This window comes from Vulpes vulpes, chromosome 2 (genome assembly GCF_048418805.1).
Source record: "Vulpes vulpes isolate BD-2025 chromosome 2, VulVul3, whole genome shotgun sequence".
Taxonomy (NCBI): domain Eukaryota; kingdom Metazoa; phylum Chordata; class Mammalia; order Carnivora; family Canidae; genus Vulpes; species Vulpes vulpes.
The window spans coordinates 109,479,334-109,503,080 of NC_132781.1; the positions used below are offsets into that span (position 1 = coordinate 109,479,334).

The 23,747-nt window shown below is 36.5% G+C and overlaps 1 protein-coding gene across 4 annotated transcripts in view; it reads left to right on the plus strand.

Annotated features, from left to right (window-relative positions):
- The window catches only part of USP6NL (USP6 N-terminal like), a 167,769-nt gene that overhangs the window by 26,717 nt on the left and 117,305 nt on the right, over positions 1 to 23,747 (plus strand). Inside the window, exon 1 of one of the 4 annotated variants that reach the window (XM_072749533.1) lies at positions 16,147 to 16,814. The exons of the other annotated variants lie outside the window; for them this stretch is intronic. Coding sequence (XP_072605634.1) covers positions 16,742 to 16,814 — 73 coding nt within the window. The 5' untranslated portion in view covers positions 16,147 to 16,741. Of the gene's footprint in view, positions 1 to 16,146; positions 16,815 to 23,747 lie in introns of those variants that run through there. 4 annotated transcript variants of the gene reach the window in all.

Consider the following 23,747-nt stretch of genomic DNA (forward strand, 5'->3'; position numbering starts at 1 on the left):
GTAGTTTTCAGGGCTTTGGGGCCTATGTATGTTGCTCCTCACTGGAATTTGTGTCCTGGTTGCTTTCGGAGGTACCTTTGTTCCAAATGTAGGCACATGTTCTCTGTTCATTGTGCTTCTCCTCTAGGCAAGGAGTGATGGAGGGGAATGTATATTTCAAATTAATAGTCTTAAATAGTCATCTTGTTATCTCTTTCATAATTTCAGAAGATAGTTTGATTTATAGTTTATACTTGAATCCATGTAATTAGAACTGATACACTGGTTTAAAATATTCTATATCTCTTTTACATTAGCTTCTCTGAAAATGAATTTCTGTATGAAAATATTACATATATGACTTCTGGTATTCTTCATTTATCAAAAGGCATATATTGGAAAGCACAACTTAGTAACTGATTTTTTTTTTTCCTTTGGTGCAGTTGTTTATACAATTTCAACAAAGGTAAAACGAGATCTTTGGAAGATCTAGGGAAACAACACTTTACAACAGTGGCACTTAGGAAGGCTTAACTTTACAACTAGGAAACAGCTATGTTACAAACCTTAAATGGGAACTCAACTCACTTCAAAGGAGAGGAAAAAGGAAAAGAAAGGCTGTGTTAGATCATTTATTCTACTTTTTGACTCACTATATAAATTAGATCTGTAGAGTACAAGAGCTCATGCTGGTGCAAAACCCTCCTGAGTGCAAAGGCTGAAGTATGAATTTAAAAATTTTGAGAAATAGGTGAATTCAATACAGAAGAAACTTGGCAAATTATCTTACTTCAACTGTAATTAACATAAATAAGTGATATTTATTAAATGGCCTGGCTATTAAATCTACATATATTAACATTGGTTTTTTTATAGTGTCTGGACAGCTATATATTACCAGTTTTTGCCTTAAACACAAATAGACATTTTCTATTAAGGGAATTTGAGCCTGTCAATTTATATGATGGATGTCATTATATAGCTGTCTCCTCATTTCCCAGAAGTGTGAAATTGATGTTAAAAATTTCGAAACCTCTATGTTTCTCTCTCAAAATTGTTCTAAGATTGTGTTTTGATACTATATTCTCTTTTTCTTTTTTGGAAATGGACAAGGTGACCATGGAAGTTAATTCTTTTTAGGCTCTCTTTAAAGCTGTTGGTTAGAAAGGGTCAGAATAGAATGAAAACATCTTCCCAATTCTTCCCCTGCCCAGTCACCCTCTCCTAATTCAAGGACTGAGTCATAGGTTAGTTTATTAACTTCATGTTCAAAGATAGTGGTCATGTGCAGGCAATTGGTTGTCGAGTGCTGTTTTTTTGTCCTGAATTCAGAAGCTGACTTCTGCTGGCATTACCTAGGTACTGTGGAGTCGAACTAGTTTTCTTTCCCACTGACACATTTGGAGTATTCGGGCGTTAAACTTTCAACAGTGGAACTGGACAGATTTCAGTAAGACAGTAATGTGCACTCATCTACATTTGTTTTACATTGTGGAACATTTAGGGTCACCATGACTTTTAAAAAAATGTAGTTGCCTGTTTCAGATTCTAGAAGAATGGGATAGAAATAGAAGTTTCAGGATGTGTTAGCATGAGTTTTGACAATCTCCAGTAAAGTACTGTGTTTAATGTCTTCACTGATTAACTTTGTTATATTCTAATGCAAAGTGAGGTAGAATATATTGACTGATTCTAACTTAAAAGAAATTTGAGAATGTGGACATGTACACATGTACACATACTGTAAGTTTTTATATAAATTCATAGTAACTGGTCTTGTGTATTTTCTTTAGGCAATAGCTTTTTGTTATTTTCTTTATGTGCTGTGTAGATGTAGATGAAGTGTGAAGTGTTCTAGATTAGGAAAGGAGAGGCCAGGTTTTACCAGTGTTGGAAGAAAATTGCAAACTTGCTTACTCATGACAATTATGGTACCACAGAATTGAGTTTGATTTTCAAACCAGCTTGAATTTGTTGTTTTAACTGTATCAACAAACTTTATATGCCATATGATTGATTCATACGCAGAAACGATGACTAAGATGTATTTCATTGGCATGTTCTATTATCAAAAATACTGTTTCTGGTGGTGTAAGTAACCTAGAAGCTATTTAAAAGAGGGTTTCTTTACTGCTAACTAAGGGGAAGTCTTCCTTGTTACTAGAGTCTCTTAAGGAAAGATGTTTCCTTAGCATCTTGCCATGGTCTTGGTCCAGGTTGTCCCATACGGAGTCAGTAGGGTGTGATTTTCTTTTTCTTGCCCAAATCAGACTTAGACCTTTTACAGGAACTTTGTACTTGTATGTACTTATAGGTGTATGTACTGATATGTACGGGGAACTTTGCCCAGGACAGGAGAATCACCTCACTCACCTTTCTAGACACCCAAACTGACTTTGTTAAGAGGAACTTGGATCTCAAATGATTACTTAGCAGAAGTAATGCTGTAGTTAAAAACAAAAACAACCTACTTTAAAATGTTTGACTTGTATTACAGAGGTGGTCATTATTGTATTTTCTCCTAAAATGTGATGTAAAAATTGTAAGCCATCCGAAGTTCTGGTCTAAATGAAGAGATGTGCTATTCTAACTCAGTGCTGAGCTGCATTCTGGTGGAAAATGATAGTGTTGAGATCCGCAAAGTTTTCCTTCTTATTTCTTCCTTTGATTAGTGAGTATCTCTTCTCAGCAGGTAAAATTCTCTCCCTTCCCAATCCTTGCAACTTAATTTTTAAAATAGGATCAACCTTTTTTGTTTTTGTTTCTGAAAACATATTTAAACAACCCCACATATTAACTTATTTATTTTGGAACTGTTTGAGAGTAGGTTGCATATATCACACTCCTCTTCCCATTTGTCCTTCAGTGTGTAGTTCTCAAGAACAAGGACATTCTCTTCCATAACCACAGTAAAATTACTAACTAGGTGAATTACATTTATCTGATGTTCTATGCTTGGGTTGTTGGGTTTCCCAGCAATGTCCTGCAGAGCCCATTTGCTCCTGGCGCAGGGCCTGTCCGGCTGTCAGTTCCCTGTCTCCCCGTGAACCTGGGACAGTCCCTCAGGGTTCTTGATCTTTCACCATACTGGTGATTTTGAAGGGTGCAGCCCAGTTGTTCTGTAGAGTAGCCCTCACATGAGGGTTGGCTGTGGGTTCCTGTCATGAATGGGGTCTGCATGAACATGCGTGACAGCTTGCACCATTCCCTCCGGAGGCTTGTCTAGAAGAGAAAGGAAGACTGCGTGGTGATCTTTCCACTTTTATCCATTTAGTTCTTTAATGGAAAAATTTCCCATTTCTCCCTTAATCGAAATAGGATTCACATCTCTTGCATAAGAAAGGAATTTATTGCTCTGCTTTACTGCTTGGTTTTGCTTTTATCACAAAGGCTTGAGAAAAATGGCAGAGAGATTTTCTAGAATATGAGATGACCTGGGAAGGAGACAACATTCAGCTTTTGTCAAGAGAAATTTCTTTCTGCACAATTCCTATTTTGAATTATGTTGACAGAATCTCAAGATGCTATTGAACAAATATTTTGAAGGTATTAGATATAGCACAATTGAATTTGTTTAGTAGCAATAAACAGCTGTAGCTCTTTATGTATCACTTGAAATTGCTTCACTGTTAGCTTTTCTTATAATCTAGTGCCTCTTTGTCTTTGTCCTAATAAAGTTTCCTGCCTAAAAATAGAATAAATGAATGCATCAGGACTGCTTCTCATTAGGTTTTAGAGATTTATGGGTTATATTAGATTTTAATGTGAAATGTCCAGATACTTACCATCTATAGTCATGAGTCTTAAAAGTTTAATAATTGCAAGGTGTAGTGAAAGCTAGAAAATTAATTTGGAATATTGCAAGGTATAAAAGATTTAAATCTTTCTTGACAACTTTGAAACACAATGATGCTGTAAATTGATTTCTTAAAATATTTTAAGAGTTATGGTGTTTGAATCTGATTTTAAAACAAATTTTAAGGAAGGAAATATATTATTTTTGAATACATAATAATTGTGTCTTTTAGTATTAACAGATACTAATGAGTGCCTCTAAGTATTCTGCTGCTGGGTTGATCTTTGGCGAGATAGACAAGAACAAGACCGACAGCCAGTAGCTTCTTAGAGCACAGAACTGGTTGGGAAGACAGCTACTGCACAAGTAGCATGGTATTATTAATACAAAAAGGGGAATGTAGGAGTCTGCAGGAGCAAGGGAACCTATCCGTAGGGAGGGCAGGAAGACCACTGCTAGGAAATCATATTCCAGCTGATGTCTGGCTAAGTGAAGAGGAGGAAGGAGAGGTTTTTTGTTTAAGATTTCTTTGAGAGAGACCGCATGTGCTTGTGGGGGTGGAGGATGGGACAGAGGGAGAGACTCTTTCAAGCAGACTCCCCACTGAGCACAGAGGCCCATGTGGGGCTCGATCTGGAGCTCAGTCTTAGGATCTATGAGATCATGACCTGAGCGAAAAATCAGGAGTCAGAGCTTAACCCACTGAGCCACCCAGGCACCCTGGGAGAAGGTTCTTAATGGAGGGAACAACATATGAAGACCTGGAGTTGAGAGGTTGAAATTAAGAAATGAAGGAAATTTAGCACTGGTATAAGTAAGTGGTGGGAGGAGATTAAGTTTGTAATTTTAGTTTAGATAAAACACCATGTTGTAGCCTCCATTTTCTATTTTATTTCACCTAATGTCACTAAAACTAATCTGTTTTCTTTTTCTTTACAGTCTCCTTTTCCTGTTGTTGTTTTTTTTTTTCCTGTTGTTTTTAAAGTATAATCATAACACCGAAATACATTTTGGAGATGGGGAGAAAAAGTCATCGTAACTCCATTACATTAAAGCAGCCATTTGTTTTTTTGCATGTGACCCTGTGGTCTTGTCCGGATACGTGTGTGTGTGTGTGTGTGTGTGTGTGTGTGTGTGTGTGTGTGTGTATTTAAGATTTTTTTGTTTATTTGAGAGAGAGAGAGTGGGAAGAGGGGCAGAGAGAAAGAATCTTCAAGTTGACGCCCTGCTGAGCAGAGCCTGATGTGGTTGGGGCTCCATCTCATGACCCCGAAATCATGACCTGAGCTGAAATTAAGAGTCACATGCTCAACTGACTGAGCCACCCAGGCATACCAGATACTGTATATTTTTATATAATTGGATTCATAATGTATATGCAATTTTATATTTGGATTTCTAACACTGAGTCGTATTTAGACAGTTATCATATTTCTGTAATTGTTTTTCATAACTAAAATTCAAAATTTTCAAATTCCTAAAGGTAATGATGCATAGTAACTTATATAACTATTTCCCTCTTGTTTGGTTATTTAGGATTTTTCAATTTTTAAAAATGTTTGCAGAATGAATGTCACTGGTGAATTAGCTCCTTTACTTTAATAAAACCACCTAGAGTGAATTCCTTAGGCTAGATTTATAGTATTGAAATGTTTTTGTATATGTCTCCCATCTTTCTTAAAAGACTGTACTAATTTAGTTACTCTGGTAATTGGTATACAGGGATACATTTCACCATGACTAGTTTAGTAGGCTCAACATGGCATTAAAAGTTGCTTTTAGTTGCATATATTTGATTTTTAGACAGGATAACTTTTTTGTCTAAATTGTGGTAAAATACATAGAACATAAAATTCACCGTCTTAACCATTTGTAAGTGTACAATTCAGTAGCATTAGGTCTGTTTACGCTGCTGTGCAGCCAGTTTCCAGAACTCTTTATCTTGAAAGACTGACACAGCATACTCATTAAGCAGCTTCCCATTTCCCTTCCTCCAGCACCTGGCGCCCACCATTTGTCTCACCTTCTGTCTTCATGAATTTGATGACTCTCCATACCTCATGTAAATGGGATCCTAAGTATTTGTCTTTTTTGTGACTGGCTCATGTCACTTAGCAGCAATGTCCTCATAGTTCACCCATGTTGTAGCAGGTGCCAGAATTTCCTTCCTTTAGAAAACTGAATAGCTATTTCATTGTTTGGATCACCACAGTTTGGCAATGGGCAAGTTGGTTCACTTCTGCCTTTTGGCTCTTGTCAGCAATGCTCCTGTGAACATAGGTGTGCAAATATCTTTTTGAGACTCACCTTTCAGTTCTTTTGAGTATATACCCAGAAGCAGAATTGCTGGATGATATGGTAATTCTGTGTTTAATTTTTGGGGGAACTGCATGCAGTTTTCCATAGCGGCTGTACCATTTCTCATTGCACAAGGGCTCCAGTTTCTCTACATCCTGGCCAACTCTTTTTCTTTTTTTAATTTGTTTTTATTTGAAGTTCGATTTACCAACATATAGTATAGCACCCAGTGCTGATCCCATCAAGTGCCCTCCTCAGTGCCCATCACCCCAACCTCCTGCCCACCTCCCCTTCCACAACCCTTTGTTCGTTTCCCAGAGTTAGGAGTCTCTAATGGTTTGTCTCCCTCTCTAATTTTTCCCACTTAGTTCCCCTTCTTTCCTTTATATTCCCTTTCACTATTTCTTATATGCCCCGTATGAGTGAGACCATATGATGATTGCCCTTCTCCGATTGACTCACTTCACTCAGCATAATACCCTCCAGTTCCATCCACATTGAAGCAAATGGTAGGTATTCGTCCTTTTTGATGGCTGAGTAATATTCCATAGTGTACATATATTACCTCTTCTTTATCCATTCATCTGTCGAAGGACATTGAGGCTCCTTCCACAGCTTGGCTATTGTGGACATTGCTGCTATAAACATTGGAGTGCAGGTGTCCCGGCATTTCACTACATCTCTGTCTTTGTGGTAAATTCCCAGTAGTGCCATTGCTGGGTCGTAGGGTAGCTCTATTTTTAACTCTTTGAAGAACCTCTACACTGTGTTCCAGAGTGGCTGCACCAGCTTGCATTCCCACCAACAGTGCAAGAGGGTTCCCGTTTTTCCACATCCTCTCCAACATTTGTTGTTTTCTGTCTTGTTAATTTTCGCCATTCTCACTGGTATGAGGTGGGATCTCATTGTGGTTTTGATTTGTGTTTCCCTGATGGCAGGCCATGTGGAACATTTTCTCATGTGCTTGTTTGCCATGTGTGTGTCCTCTTTGGTGAAATTTCTGTTTATGTCTTCTGCCCATTTCATGATTGGATTTTTTGTTTCTTGAGTGTTGAGTTGAATCAGTTCTTTATAGATCTTGGATACTAGCCCTTTATCTGATAAGTCATTTGCAAATATCTTCTCCTATTCTGGCCAACTCTTGTTTTTTTTTTTTTTTTTTTTTTTTTTTTTTTTTTTTTTGACAGCAGCCATCCGAATGGGTGTTGAGGTGCTATCTCATTCTTAGGATAACTTTTTTATGTGTTCACTAGTTACATTTTTCTTGTATCATATCCTTTTAAAATAGTCCTTTCTCCCAAAAGACTTACTGAAAAATCACAGACTTTAACTCTGGATGATACATCTCCAAAAATTTGTTATGAAGCAGTGTAGTTTTTTAATATGTGTATTAGGGCTTTATATGTTCTTTGGGGGACATGGGTCATTTTGTGATGGTTAACAGAAAGATAATGCACAGTGTTTCTGTATTTATATACACAAGCAGTTTTGTGAGTTCTATGGAAATACCTATGTCTGTATATTTTTCATATACATGTATTTGGTGCATATGGACATTTGATCTTAAATGTGATGTTATATTGAATTACCATTCATCTAGATTCAATTCCAAGACTTAACTACTTTTTAATATGTGAGTTTTAAAATAGTAATGAATTTTTAAACTAATAATGTTATTTGACAGCTTTGTTAGAATCTGGAGTAGGTCAGATTGCTTGGATGCTGTGTTTTCTTTGAGTTCTTGATTTTGGAAAGAAAGTCGTATTTAAATTTCCTTATTATGACTAGGAGGTCTCTTTACCTTCTGTATTTATGTGTCCATCTTCATGTGGCTTTGGAAAGTCAGAAGACTTATTTGTGCATAAAGGAAAGCTTTCTTTAAAAATTCAAAATGTGGTAATTGATAAATTAGAATATGTTCAGTTATAATGTGCTGTGTGTATCCTTTAATTCCTACTATTTTTCCACTTGAAGACAGTCTTCTGTCATCCTGTACTTACCTGCAGAAGTTATTTCAATTGTAATTCAATAATTAATTGTGTAATTATGTGTTTAGTGTCAGTTTCTTTTGGTAGAGTGGGAGGAGATTGATCACGCTTGTAATACAAGGAGCTAGCATTGTATTTAGAGCTTAATAGTTTTTGTATGGATGAGCAAAATTTTATTGCCTTTAAAATGAACTTACGATATGTCAGTACATTAAGAATTTCTAGGTGTTGTAAAGATAAATTGGGATAATATGTTTTAATTCTCCATTTTTGTGAATTGTACTTTGCATGTGCATGTTTATGACAGTTTCTTTTGAGCCACAGAAAGTACAGAAGCTTCAACCAAGCTACAGTGGTTTCTTGGCTGCTTGTTATAAGCAAAGTGAATTGCCTTTTTATAAAATATCTTTAAAAACTGGTTTTGAAAGAACTGCTAACTTAATTACATCAATACAGGTACTTTTGTTCATAAACAATTACTGCCATTTAATATGCTTAGAGATTATGTGAAAGAAGGGTAATGTCATCCATAACGCATATTCTGTGGCTCTTTCCACATCCTGCAACTTTTGGACATTTTACTTTCCCATATTTTATTTTGCCTTTTTTTTCTGTGGAAAAAAAAATCTGCAGGTAGTTGATTAGCTTTGACAGTGTTATTCTTTACATACCCCATATGAATTATTAGGAATTATTGTAAGAGTACTTGAGCTCTATTTGGACAGAAAATGTAACAGATATTTGGTAAAGGTATATGGAGGAGTGCCTGAGTGGCTCAGTTGGTTAAAGCACCTGCCTTCACCCCAGGTAATGATCTCAGGGTCCTGGGACTGAGTCCCACATGGGGCTCCCTGCTCAGCAGGGAGTTCCTTCTCTCTACCTTTGCCACTTCCCCTACTTGTGCACTCTTGCTCTCTGTTAAATAAATAAATAAAATCTTTAAAAAATAAAAATGAAGAAGGTGTATGGACAAAAGTCAACTCTTATATTTGTAATCAGTATACATTTTATTCTTTATTGATGAGTTTATAGATTTTCAAAATTGTAGAACATAATGTTTATATCCCACCTGTAAAATCTAAGTAGAATGACAAAGAAATGAAGTATATTAAACTGATTTATTAATCCAAAAGGAGACCAGTCAGAGTGGGTTTATCATTTAATATTCAAAAGCCTTTTTCTATTTGCTGGCCAGTTGACATCTTGCATATTTACAGATTGTTTTTGTCACAACAAGTGTGGCCACTCATATTTTTTTTTTCTCATTTATCTACATGTTCTGAGAAAACTGACAGTAGTTTCATTCTAAAATATATTTCCAGGAAAGCCAAAACAGTTTTCCGAAAAGTGCATAGAAAAAATCCTAAATCATTGCCAAGAATGAAAAGATGCTGGGTTGTTATTCATATGATCAAAATATTTTTGGACAAAGCACAGTGCAAATATCCATGTCTGTGTTTATTTTATAAAAAAGATGTTGATGAAGTATTTTTAAGTGTGAAAACATATCGATTCCCAAACAGTAATGTATAGTACTACCTCATTTTTGTAAAATCAACAAAAAAGTACAGGGTTAAGTTTAGCAGTGCTTATCTCTGTATGATAGGCCTAAGAGAGATTTTATTTTCTTTGGACTTGTTTTCTCATATACTTATTTTCTGCAGTGAACATGCATTATTTTTGTAATAAGAATAATTATTAGAGATGTATAGTGACAAAAAGAAGGAAATCAAGACCTTTTAAATCAGTTCTTTAGGATTCTAGGGAGTTGGTCTGAATTTTCTACAACATTATTAATGAGGATTAGTAGTATAATTTTGCTTTAAGAAAACACTGATTCTCCATAGTTCTTTTCGTGTGGGGGCCAAGAAAGATGGTTCAGTGAATTTGTTCATGGTTTTATTAAATGAAGGAGGGAAAAAATACAAATGAGATCAAATTCAATCTTGTTTTTTCCCTCTTCCTGGTGTTTTGTTTTGTTTTTTTGGTGAGTGAGGAATGGTGGGAAAAAATTTCTTTCCTCTGCCTAGCTGTTTTTTTCTTTATACCACTTGACATACAGTTCCTGTTACTGATCCCTTTTGAGTGGAAGGAAATTGGCTTTTGCCTTGTATCTTCATTTGGAGAAAGCAAAGTGGCATGACCGGGAGTGTCCCGGTAGATGTGCATGACGTGCTCCTGGTGTACTGCCTGTGGCCCTTCTCTCTGTGCACTTGGCTCATTCTGTGCTTTCCATGGCGTTATGTTCCTCCTTGTGCCCCACTCTGGGAGTGCTGAATTGGGAAGTGATGGGGAGGAAAAGGAAAACTGTGCTCTCAGAGGTTGGCCAGGAGATTGTGGTTTTGGGGGTGGCCATGTGTAACAAAAATACAAAGGTAGGAAACAAGATTGAAGTAAGAATTTTTCTGTTAAAAAAAAGAACTAGCTCATAGCTGGTTGCAGGAGGTCCATTGCAAGGGCACCTGTTCCATTTCTTATCTACGGAGCCACTTTGGAGCTCTTGTGTATAGGCAGTTACTGTTTTTGTTTTAAGCACTCCAGTTAAACTCTGTACTTTTTTGGATTTATCTGTGTGTTATTTCAGATAAAGTCTGAAGAGTAGGATATAGATTAAGTACATATTAAATATAGATTTTCTTTTGTCATTTTAAGAGACTGTATTTTGGAGCAATTGTAGGTTACAGAAAGATTGAGGGGAGAGTACTGGGAGTTCTCCTATACCCCCCAGGACTTCCCAGTTTCCCCTGTTACTAACATCTTGGATTTATATGATTCATTTACTGCAATTGATGAGCCAAAGTCCATAGTTTACATTAAAGGTCACTGTTTGTGTTGTGCATTTTATGGGTTTTTGACAAATGTCTAATGAATGTGTCTACCATTATAGTAGCATACAGATTAGTTTCACTGCTGTAGAAACTCCCTGCGCTCCCACCTATTCATCCTTCTCTTCCTCTTCTCAAATCCCTGGCAACTGCTGATTATTTTACTGTCTCCACAGGTTTGCCTTTTCCAGAATAATTGGAATCATACACTATGCAGCCTTTTCAGATTGGCTTCCTTTACTTGACATTTAAAGTCCTTCCATGTTTTTTTTTTGTTTGTTTTTGTTTATTTTTGTGGCTCGATAGCTCATTTCCTCTTATTGCTGAACAATATTCTGTAGCTTGGATGTAGCAGTTTGTCTATCTGTTCACTCACTGAAGAACAAGTGATTGCTCCCGGGTTCTGGCAATTACAAATTAAACTGTTATAAACATTCATAAACAGGTTTTTGTGTGGATGTTTTTAACTCATTTGGATAAATAACAAAGAATACAGTTGTTGCACAAAATGATAAGAGTTTAAGAAACCACCAAACTGTTTTCCAAAGTGGCTGTACCATTTTGCATTCCCATCAGCAGTTAGTGAGAATTCCTGTTGCTATTTATCTTTGACAGAATTTGTGTTTCAGCATTTTGCATTTTTGTAATTCTGATAGATGTGTAGGGGTATCTCATTGTTGTCTTAATTTGAAGTTTCCTAATGATGTGATATTGAACCTCTTTTCATACTCTAACTTGCCATCTGTGTATCCTTTTTGGTGAGATGAAATGGAATATTTAAAAACCAAAATATTCATTTTTTAATAGTAAAATGTGTAGAAAAATATAGCAAAAATAAGACAGTAACAATTCGTATATAATGCCACTATTCAGAGAAAATAAATATTTTTAAAAGATTTTATTTATTTATTCATAAGAGACACAGAGAGAGAGAGAGACAGAGACATAGGCAGAAGGAGAAGCAAACTTCATGCAGAGAGCCAGATGTGGGACTCCATCCCGGGACTCCAGGATCATGCCCTGAGCTGAAGGCAGATGCTTGGCTGCTGAGCCACCCAGGCGTCCCCAGAGGAAAAATTGTTGATAACATTTTGATATTTTTTTCTTTGTGCACACATGTTTCTCTCTCCACATGTGTATAATTCTGTAATAGTGGGATCATAATTTTTGTACCTTTCATGTTTGCTTGTACACATTGACTTTTCCTATGTCATTCTTCTAGAACAGTGGTCCTTGGCTGAATGTGATGGTCATTTGAGCGAACCTTTAAAATTTGTGATGCTTGGGCTGCACCCTGAGACAGTGAAGTGCAAATCCCTGTAGAGGGACCCAGGCATCATACTTTTTAAAACCCTCTGGTCATTTCAATGTGTAGTGAAGATAGAGAACCATTGGTCTCAATATTTAAGAAAAAATATAATTCCTCAAAGATAACATGAAATGTGATACCCTTCGGAGCAACTAACAGCAGCACATGGGAGTGTGTGTGTGAGAGAGTAAAGGGGGGGAGATAATGTTAGATAGATATAAAGGAAATCAAGGGAGTGATAATTACTGAGTTCACGGTGTTTGATACTTTGGGTTGAAGCAGGGGGATGGGTTGGTGGTTGGGGGGATGTAGGTTAAATGCAGATTATTGTTAACTTCCTAGTTTTTTGTTTTGGGTGGTTGCTTTGTGATGTTTATTATTAAAAGTAAATAATTCAGCGTATAAATAAAACTGGGCCATGCATGAACCAATGTTAAGAACCAAGGACTGTGATTAAACCAATTCTTTGTGCCAGAGGACCAGTAAGGAAGAATACTAAATAAGCCAAACTCTTACATCCTTCTTATAAGTGTGTGTAGTGAGGTTTAATTATCACAGTGGTTTGATACCCAGTGCCATCCATTTGAAAAATGAACAAGGTAGGGGCGCCTGAGGGGCTCAGTTGGTTAAGTGTCTACTCTTGACTTTAGCTCTAGTCATGATTCCAGGGTTGTGAGATCAAGCCCCATGTCAGGTGTTGGGCCTGGAGTCTGCTTAAGATTCTCTCTTTCCTTCTACCTGCCCCTCCCTCCCAACTCCAATGCACACGCCCCCCCACCCCCTTTCTCTCTGTCTCTCCTTCAAAAAAAAAAAAAAAAAAAAGGAAAACGAACAAGCTTTTCTTTAGTAGCTAGAGGTTTTATATTCTTTTTTCCCCTGGAATTCTATATCCATTCCACTTTACTCACAGAGATTTTTCCTAATGCACTTTGTCAAAACAACAAATATATGATGAATTTTGGTGAATGATTATTCACTTTAAATGAATATTTTATTAGAAACTCTTATGAGGGTGGCGCAGCGGTTTGGCGCCTGCCTTTGGCCCAGGGCGCGATCCTGGACACCCGGGATCGAATCCCACATCGGGCTCCCGGTGCATGGAGCCTGCTTCTCCCTCTGCCTGTGTCTCTGCCTCTCTCTCTCTCTCACTGTGTGCCTATCATAAATAAATAAATAAAAAAAAAAAAAGAAACTCTTATGAATGGAGTAGGTTGATGTTACTTATCCTACCTTGATTAAAGGAATTGTTGTATTGTTTTTGTCCCCCATCTCCTGTTTTTATCTCTTGGAGCACTGTGTGGCATAGAGGTGGGTGAGGGTTGGCCTATTTCTTGTGAAGTGGGTCAAAGGTGATTGTGTCAAAGGGAGATGGAAATGAAGGGCCCTTGCTGCCTGTGTCTTCTCAAGCAGCTCAGGTGTAGTGACAAGTACATGTACAAGTGAATGACCTGGAAATTAATTCTTTTAGGAGTGCCCGTGCCAGACTAAGCCCAGAGGTATGTATATTTTCAAAATTTGCATTTCAGGAAGATTCAGAATGATCTTTTGAGGCAAAGGAAGCAAATATGAGAACACATATATGTGTGTATATGTATATACCTGCAGAGACTGAATTGGAACACAGCATACTCACAAATATGGAATTCTTTTCTATATTATTTATTGGGGCCTTTAGAATCCTTTGCTTTGTATGATTTAAACATACATGAATATGAACACGTAAATATCCTTTATAAACTATATATATATACACACACACATATATAGGGCCAGATAGTCAGAATTTAAGTTTATTTTGAAATAATTTCAGACTTAGGAAAATGTTGCAAGAATAACACAGTTTTCAAAAAGAAAAAAAGAATAACCCAGTTCTCCTGTTCTTTTACCTGGATTTCTCCAATGCTAAGATTTTACCACATTTATTTTCTCATTCTGTATTATTATTATTATTATTATTATTATTATTATTTTTTCCTGGACCAGTAGAGGGTAATTGAAGTATTTACCCCTGGATATTTTAGGGCATAGTCCTAAAATCCAGGATGTTCTGTTATGTAACTGCAAGTGTAATGGTCATAGTCAGGAAGTTAACGCTGATAACCTGTTGATGGTGTTCACACTTCACTAGTTGTCCCCACATGTCATATATTTCCTCTTGTGCCTTTCTGGTCCATTATCTAACCTGGCATCATGGGTTATGTCTTGTTAACCTGACTCTTTTTTTTTTCTTTATTTTATTTATTTATATATATATATACATATATATATATATTTATTTATTTAATTTAATTTTATTTATTTTATTTTATTTTTTATTATTTTTTTGTTAACCTGACTCTTGACTCTCCTCTGATCTGTAATAGTTCCTCTGTCTTTGTCTTTCATAATCTTGACATTTTAGAGTACAGCTTGGTTATATCTACTATATTAGAATATGTAGTGAGATACATTTACTGTGCAGCACATGATATAAAAAATGAGAAGAGAATGAGAGAAACCGGAAAAATCTATTGGTTGCTTAGCAGAAGAAGTTAAGGGCTGACAGTAGTGAGTCAAACTGATCACATGCAATTTTCATTTTCAAAACCAATACTGTTATCAGGGAGATGGGGGTATGATAATTGAAATTTATGGAACCATGAATATAGATAGTCTTCTTTGCACTGATCAGGTGTGGAGGAGACGGTTGACTGAAGATAATGCCCTGTAGATCCCTTTCCTTGAATGGAAAGAAAAATGCTGGCAAAGAGTAAAGCTAAGAGAAAGTATCTTTCAAAAGCATCATGTTTTTCCAGAAGGGTGGAAGTGATTTCTCAGGAGCCGGAAATGTGGGAATGCAAAGAACTGGAATGAAGTCAGTATATACCTATTTCATGTTCTGAACTGCCTTAGGAGATGGGGCAAGGGATGGAAAGAACTGGGGGAACCTAATTTGAGGAGTTTGATTTAGATCTTGATTATCTGTATCAAGTCTTCAGAGGGAATCACTAAAGAGCACAGTTTTGATTTGAGGTTTAAAATTTGGTCTTTGACTCATCCAAACTTTCCGACTTAGTTTGTAAGTATAGATATTCTGTTTAAAGATAATGGATAGTTAGGATAAATGCCCTGTTTTGTCCTCCATTTGCAGAGTTTGTCACTGCCATGGATTTGTAACACTGATGTCTTAAATTACCACCCATATGGAGAATACATTATGGGTGGATATATATGCACATGTTATAGCACCTCTTTTTTGAAGATCTGAAAACTTCACCCTGAATTTTAAAACTATACATTTTTACAGGAAAGGCGTGATGTCAGAGAAATCAGAAGCCTTTGAGTTTTGGATTCTGCGTTTTACTTCCAACCTTGGTGGATGGACTGTGTATCTCACTTGTCCAGTTGAACACTGGGAAAGTAACCATTATAAGCCTTTAAGTGTGAAGGCAAAGCAACTGCCTTTGATTTGCTCTAGGATCCATTTTGTAATGATTCATTGAGGCTGTCACCGTGATAAATGGGAAAGAAGGAGAATCAGGAGGACGGTTGGCAGGACCGACCGAAAGGGGCACAAGTTGCTGGTGGAGAATCACTGTGATAAAAACAACAGTTAACCATATTAACTCGAATGTCAGTTCTCTCTTTTAGTTAACCCCGTAGGTTTACTTTGAGAGGGGCTGCTGTGTGATAAATAGAATATGTAACCAAGGTATTCAGTATTAATGGGGCCTTGTCGCCGCATGGCTGTTGAAAACTGGGTGGCAAAGATGGCGGTTATGCTTGGTTTGAAAAATCTCTGGCCCATGCTTCTGCTGGTGAGGCCAGTGAATTCACAAACCCGTTAGGGATTTCTAGTGGGAAGCATGAATGTAATGTAGACTTCTCTTCACGTACTGGGATGTCAGTCAGAGGTGTCTGTGTGAGGAGGCGGGGAAGGAATTTATAGGATAGTTTTTGAAGTATTCTGTTAGGCAGACCTGGGAGCTTGGAGTTAGCAAGATAGAGTTTTATTTTTATCCACATTTTACTTTCTGTGTTTCACATAAGCAATTTTTGAGAAATTGGAAAAAAGTATTAAGGCTTTGCAGTGCAGGGTATTTTGGTTGAGTACTTCTGAGTGTTTTTAAAAACTTGCACATAGCATCTGTGATCCGCTATATGAGAATTTATAGCATAGCACTTTAGTTCTCCTGTCATGACTTTTGTGAGAAAATGTTTTCACTGTGCTTAGTGATTTGCAGCAGATTACCCACATTTTGTTTTCTTTTGTTTATAACTGGTTAATGCTTTGTAAAGTGATACATTGGGACTTTGAGGATGGTGGTTTTCACATGTGCCGAAGTCGCTTCGAATCCATTTCAAGACGATGTCGCCTGTCCTTTCGTGGTTTCTTATTAACTGCTTCAGAGCCTTCCTGGATAGCTAAGCAAAGCATGAATTTCTCTGAAGTTGAACTGTGTTCGTGCCTGAGCTTCCCGAACGCAGAGACAGCAGTGAGCTCTTGGTGATGAAACCTGTTGGATTTCTGGAGGAAGCCGCGGAGTCTTTGGCTTGTTAACTAGCAATGATTCAAGTCTTGCAGATTGTAAAGGAGCTGGTGACACCATCGAGGCAAAAAGCAGCCAGAGTGAAGGAAGGTAGGAACATCGTCAGAATGAACAGTCGGAGCACTCAGAGCTTTTTACAAATATCGATCTAGAGAACAGCTATGAAAAAGGAGTTTAGAGTTATTGTGTATGCTTTTGCTCTTCTTATATAATGGTAACTGAAAAGGATCAGGTAATGGCATAATTGTAAACACACCTTATTATTCCTACTTTTAAATGACAAATTAGAAGCATATCTTCTTATGAAAAGATACGAATACTGAGGAGAGGTTATGACATATCTACTGCAATAGTATTTTTCACACTGGAAAAATCCTCTTGTATTATGTGTTTTTGGAGGTAGAAGAATAATTTATATAATCCTCTTTTAATTTTAAAGTACAAGTGTTCATGGCAGAGATCAGAAAGGAACAAGCAAGAATTCTGCCTGTAGCAGGGCAAAAGAACTAGATGGTTCTTATTTGTGTGGCCTGCTGATGAAATAATAGTTATGAATATGAATTCAGACACTAAATGGTAGGGTTTTTTTTTTTTGCCTTTTTCAGTGAATACTATCTTTTTGTTTATGATTATATGCGTAATCAATGCTGTTTATATTTAAAATATTTCTGTATAGCCTATGTCAGTTTGGGATATGTTGAAATACATTTTCAGAATCTTTCTAAATTGCATGTCTGACTCACAGATCTTAAAATGAACTAATGCAGATACACCTTTGAAGAAATACTTGTGGTTTTTGCTTTTTTAAACACTTGAAATAGTAAATCTCCAAAATGACAATAAGGAATTGATTTAAAAAATATAAGTTCACAAGCTTAGTTTATAATGCTGTCAATTTCATGAATTCAATTTATGGTTTAAAATCAGTCAGTTGATAAATTTCTCTATCAGCTTTTTCACAAGTAAGATACAGCATTCTGTCTTTATATGATTTAAATAGCATAAATGTACCTCAAATAATATAAAACATACATTATTTTTTTAAAAAAGATTTTATTTATTTATTCATGAGACAGAGAGAGAGAGAGAGGGAGGCAGAGACAGGCAGAGGGAGAAGCAAGCTCCATGCAGGGAGCCTGATGCGGGACTCGATCCCAGGACTCCAGGATCACACCCTGGGCCAAAAGGCAGGTGCTAAACTGCTGAGCCACCCAGGGTTCCCCTAAAATATATATTATTTTGAATTAAAAAAAAATTGATGTGACCTGTGTTTAAAGTAAAGCTTATGAGATTCCTTAAGTCTTGTGCAACGTGATTAGGGATGATGGTATGAAATAATATTGTGACATATAGTATTATCAGTCACATATAGAATATTATGGCTGAAAGAAACCTTAGACCATCTTGTCTATTCTCATTTTGTGGAAAAACATGGTATTTATTGCCAGTGAATAAATCGTATTCACTGGCAAAAATGCATGTCAAAATTCAGAGAAACTATTATCATTTACCTTTGAAAGTATAATGTTTAAGATACTTTATCTGTTTGCTACCTTTATTTCTCCTTCTTTTTCTTCTCTAATATTAAGGACTGCATTCTTATCTCTGAATAGCAGGATTCTAACAATTAGGCATTAAAAAAAAGCTTACTGCTTTTACTATTTCAGGAGAATGTAAATTAGTTAATTTAATTGCAATCTGTTTGAAAATGTCAGATTCATACAGTTTAACCTTTACAGATGGAATTTTTTTTATTGGAATGTTTCTTCTAGTTTATATGTTTTCAGTCATAATCATAATTACTTGGAATACGCCCAGGGAAAAAGGTAATAACATACTTCTTGTTTTTCAAAATGCATATATGTACATAACATAATCATATTTGACAGGAAATGCTGTATGAATATAGAAAAACTAGTACTAAATGGTGCTATACACTAAAGTAGTAGAACAGCATTTGTTGTTAGATCCTTTTTCTTATTTTTTCAGGCAGAATTTTCCATGACCAGGAAAAACAGAGGCATTTTATGTAGATTTTTTTCATAGACCCTTATTTTTTTCAAACCTATTCTAATAGTGTTTTTAATCATTTAGATAATATATTTACTATTAGTTTTACCCTTTTGTGAAATATTGTTACATTTTACCAATTTTTAATATTTGTAAACTAGGAAAAAATAAAGTTCTTTAGACAAATATAAAACAATGACATATTAGAAGAGAGTCTTTAAACTCAGTTCTTTAAATGGATGAATGTAGAGAGAGCAACATTTCAAAGTTTTTGATCACATTAATATGAGTGAGTAGTATAGAAAAATTGATTTGTGAAAAAAAGTATCAAAGTTGGGAATGAAATCATTATGTTGTAAATGGTTTGAAAATTTTTTCACAAATTAGTTTTTCTTGGTATGAGATAGTAAACAAACTCAATATTTTTTTTGTAAGTAGTACTGAAGGGTATGGTGAAGGCTTATCTTGAGGAAGGAGGAAAATTATGCAATATTCATGATTATTTTCTTTAAAGTTTTCAAAATATCTGCCAAATCACTGCTTTGTCATTTAGTTGAAGTATCAATTGAGTATCACAGCCTACCCACCACTTAGTGAAATACATTGTTGAGAGTTTGTGTTAGTGCTCTCTAGGGAGCTTAGAATTTTGCCCCAGTTAGCATTATAAGAAAGGGAGAGAACTAATAATGGTATTTGAAGGATAGTTTTAGTGGTCTACATTCTTTATTCTAATAATGCAGTGAGGAGCTAATGGAAATGATTGACATTTGGAAGATGGTTGAAATGGATAGGTATAGATGTTTTGTAATCTGACCTTGGGCAAAATAAAGGAAGACTAGGCAAAGGATAAGTGGTCTTTGGAAAAATATCCTTAAAAGAAAAAAAAAAAAAATATATATATATATATATCTGTCTTCTGGGAGAGAGGGTCACATATACATGTATATGCTCACTGGTTTATCCATTCTTCATTCTCTCATGTATTTATTCATAAAGCCCTTATCAGGTGTCCATTACTTGCAGGTCACTGTGTTAGTCACTGGGGATGCAAAAAAAGATATGATCCCTGCCTATGCCTGGGGCATAGGAGACACTCAGCAGATACAGTGAATGAAAGAATCAATGAGTGGAAGAATATACATTTAAGATAAACTTGTCTGAGAATTAAAGCAGTGTGATCTTGTAGACTAAGAAAAGAGATGGAATGAGTAATTGATGCTAAGCGGCAACACCAACTGTCGCGGTTTTCCTCTTGAATTTCCTGGTGAGGCTTCATCTTCAAGGCCATGCTCAAGTTGTTTGAGAAGCCTGAACACCATCGAGTGGGCACAAGTAAAACTGTACAATCTGTTCAAATGTATGTAAGGCACACATACAATCATTGTGGCTATGTATTAGTGAGGAGCCTGGTTTTTTCCTTTAAAAGCTTCATGTCTATTTGGATAAAAATATTTAAAAAATAGTACATGTTTTCCTATTTTGTAAGAGAAGTCTGCTAAATATAAATTTGATACAAGTTCTTTATTAAAATATTTTTTTTGTAGGTTGCAAAGCCTGATGACCATGTTTTTAAAAATTACTCTTAAAGGAAGAATATATTTAGAGTGAGAACCTGAAGATCCCTCCTGTTATTTAAAACATAGGAGCTTTGGTATCTATCCTAATCTTTATATTCCCACTTTCATACTTTAACACCTCTCCTCTAGATTATTAAACTAGCCTCCTCACTCATTTTATTTTATAAACATTCACTGATCATTTATGACTTCTTAGATGCAAGGGTACAGTATCCTCAAGGAATTCATGTACAAGTGGCAAGAGACAAAAGTCAATAATACAATAATATGATCGATGTTATGGTAGACATAGTGTCATGGGAGCCCCATGGGGAACTGGCCCTAGTTTGGTAACTAGGAGAGCAAAGGAATTAAACTATTTGTTGAGTTGACAGTGCTCTCATTTGGGCTAAGTATCAGAATATGCATAAAAAGCTAGCTAACTTGGGGCAGGGGGTGGGGGGGGGGGGAGAGTGTGTACAAGCATCCTAAGCAAAATAAATAATAGAGAGGAGCTCAGGTGCCAAAACATGAGGAGACTTATATGGGATGTGAAGAAGTTGGAAACTTTTAGATGATGGTGGGAGAAGGTGAGAAGAAGCCTGGTCAGTGATACTTGGTCATTCAACTCTGTATTCCATCCTTCTGTTGCCATCTGAGATAGTTTTCTGAAACAGTTTGTCATGGAATTGGAATTTGGACTTAACCTGTATTTCTAGCTGTTTCTGGGTCTTTCACTGCACCCTCTGTGCCAGCTCAGCAGAATGCTTGCTGTTTCTCAGACATGCTTCTCCGTTAGGATGGCAGGTTCTTTCCCTCCTCTAACAGTTAAATTCTTTATCAGGTCAGCTTACAAGGCTAAATGCCACCCCTCCAGAAAGCATTCCCTAACTTTCTCCCCTAACCTTTCTAGGTCAGAACTAATCATTCCTTTGTATTCTCTTAGCATTTTACTCCTGCCTGTTATTATACCTTTAACATTCTGTACATGTTGATTATATTTGTTATATTTGTTAAATTGATCAATAAATGTTAACTGAAATAGTTGGCCCTTGAAAAGTGTGGGGGTTAGGGGTGCCAACCCCTGCACAGTTGAAAATCCACATATAGGGGCACCTGGGTGACTCAGTGGATGAGTGTCTGCCTTTGGCTCAGAGTGTGATCCTGGGGTCCTGGAATGGAGTCCCATATCAGGCTCCTTGCAGGAAGCCTGCTTCTCCCTCTGCCTATGTCTCTGCCTCTCTCTGTGTGTCTCTCATGAATAAATAAATAAAACCTTTAAAAAAAAAGGAAAATCCATATATAACTTTTGACTCCCCAAAACTTTACTAACAGCCTACTGTTGACCAGAAGCCTTACCAATAACAAACTATTGATTAACGTGTATTTTGTGTGTTGTTAAATATATATACATATATGTATGTGTGTATATATATATGTATATAATATACTATATTCTTACAATAAAGTATGCTAGAGAAAAAATGTTATTAAAATCATAAGGAAAATACATTTATAGTACTGTTCTTTATTTTTTATCCATCCATTTATTTATTTGTGAGAGAGAGAATGAACAGAGGAAAAGGGAGAAACAGACTCCCCACTGAGCAGGGAGCCTGATGCAGGACTCGATCCCAGGACCCTGGGATCAAGACCTGAGCTGAAGGCAGACCCTCAACCGAGTGAGCCACCCAGGTGCTCCCGTACTGTTCTGTGTTGATACTGTAAGTGTACATTATCTGTTTACAAGATGAATCCTGTCCATACCTACATCAGGATTGTCTTATATGATACAAAACATTGTAGCTGTCATATGTCTTACTAACAATAGACATAAAAAATGAAAAAACGTGAAAAGAATTCATATCAGGTGTAATGATTCATGCATTGGTAATGAGAAAGCAGCAGTAAGATTGCTTTATGGTAACCTGCTGTAATCAATACAGTTCCTTCATGGGAGCCTACCATGTATGCTAATGAATAAATCATATATAATTTTTATGGCATACAGTTTACCGTCATATTCATAATACAGTATAGGAAACATTATTAGATTTTTTAAGAAAAAGCACTTACTTGTGATGGTAGGCTGATATGCAGTTCCTCCAAGCATTCTATATGGTTAATGTAGTTCTTTGAAAGCAAAATCATAAACCTAAAAAAACAAACACATTATTGATTTTATATTAAATATCACTCACCTTATGCTTATCTAAGGATAGGCTATCCACTTCCCTTTGAGTCTTGTATACAATGTTCTACATGACGAATACTTAGGTGATGATGGTGACCAAAAGCATCTCATACAGTTCTTGCCTATAATTACTAGATGTTCACACAAAGACACACACACATAACAGGTAAGTTTATTAACTATATGGCATGATGATTATTTACTGTTTATTAAGTGGAAGTGGGTCATCATAGAGGGCTTCATCCTTGTTGTCTTCACACTGAGTAGGCTGAGGAGGAGGAGAGAGCAGAGTTTGATCTTCCTATCTCAGGTATAGCAGAGATGGGGGGCGGGGAAAGCAGGGGAAGCCGGCACAATTGGTGAAACTCTATGGAAACACATCATAATTTATGTCTGACTTTTTTGCTTTTCCATTTTTCTAAAAATGTTTCTCTACTGTACCAACTGTTCTTCCACCACTGCTTTAGTTTCAGTGCTTGTACCATTAGGAGGGTCCGTGTTGTAAAAGAAGTCAAAAGCAGTTATGAATAATTGGACCCCTTCTAGCCAGAGTATCTGATTTCAGTTTGTTTTCTGGCTCTGCTGTGACTGTGTCGTCTTCCTCATTGTTCAGCCCTGGTTCGGAAGCCTTCATCTCTATCAGGTCATCTCTTAATTCCTCTGGTGTGGTATCTATTAGCTCTTGAATTCTTCAGAGTTCTGTGTCTTGAAACCCTTCACCCCCCACCCCCATCTTTTTTGCCATATCCACAATCTCTTTCATGGTTTCCTTGATTGGCTCTGTTGTAAATCCTGTGAAGTCATGCATAACATCTGGACACAGTTTTCTCCAGCAAGAATTTATTGTTTTTGCCTTGATGGCTTTTTTCTATAACGACCATGGCATCTTCAATACTGTAAGATTTCCAGACTGTCCAAATGTTCTTCTCTCTGTCTCTCTCTTCCATAGTGATAACAATCCTTTCTTTAGAGTGCTGTGCAATGAGTCTTAAAGGTCCTCATGAGCCCCAGGCTAGAGGCTGAATTAGAGACGTTGTGTTTGGGGGCAAGTAACCCACTTTGACACCTTCAGTGTTGAACTCATGGGGTTCTGGGTGGCCAGGGACATTGTCCAATATTAGAAGAACTTTAAAAGTCAGTCTGTTTCTGGCAAGGTACTTCCTGACTTCAGAGACAAAGCATTGGTGGAACCAATCCAGGAAGAGGGTTCTTGTTGTCCAGGCCTTCTTGTCCAACCAAAAGATTGACAGCTGATGTTTATCT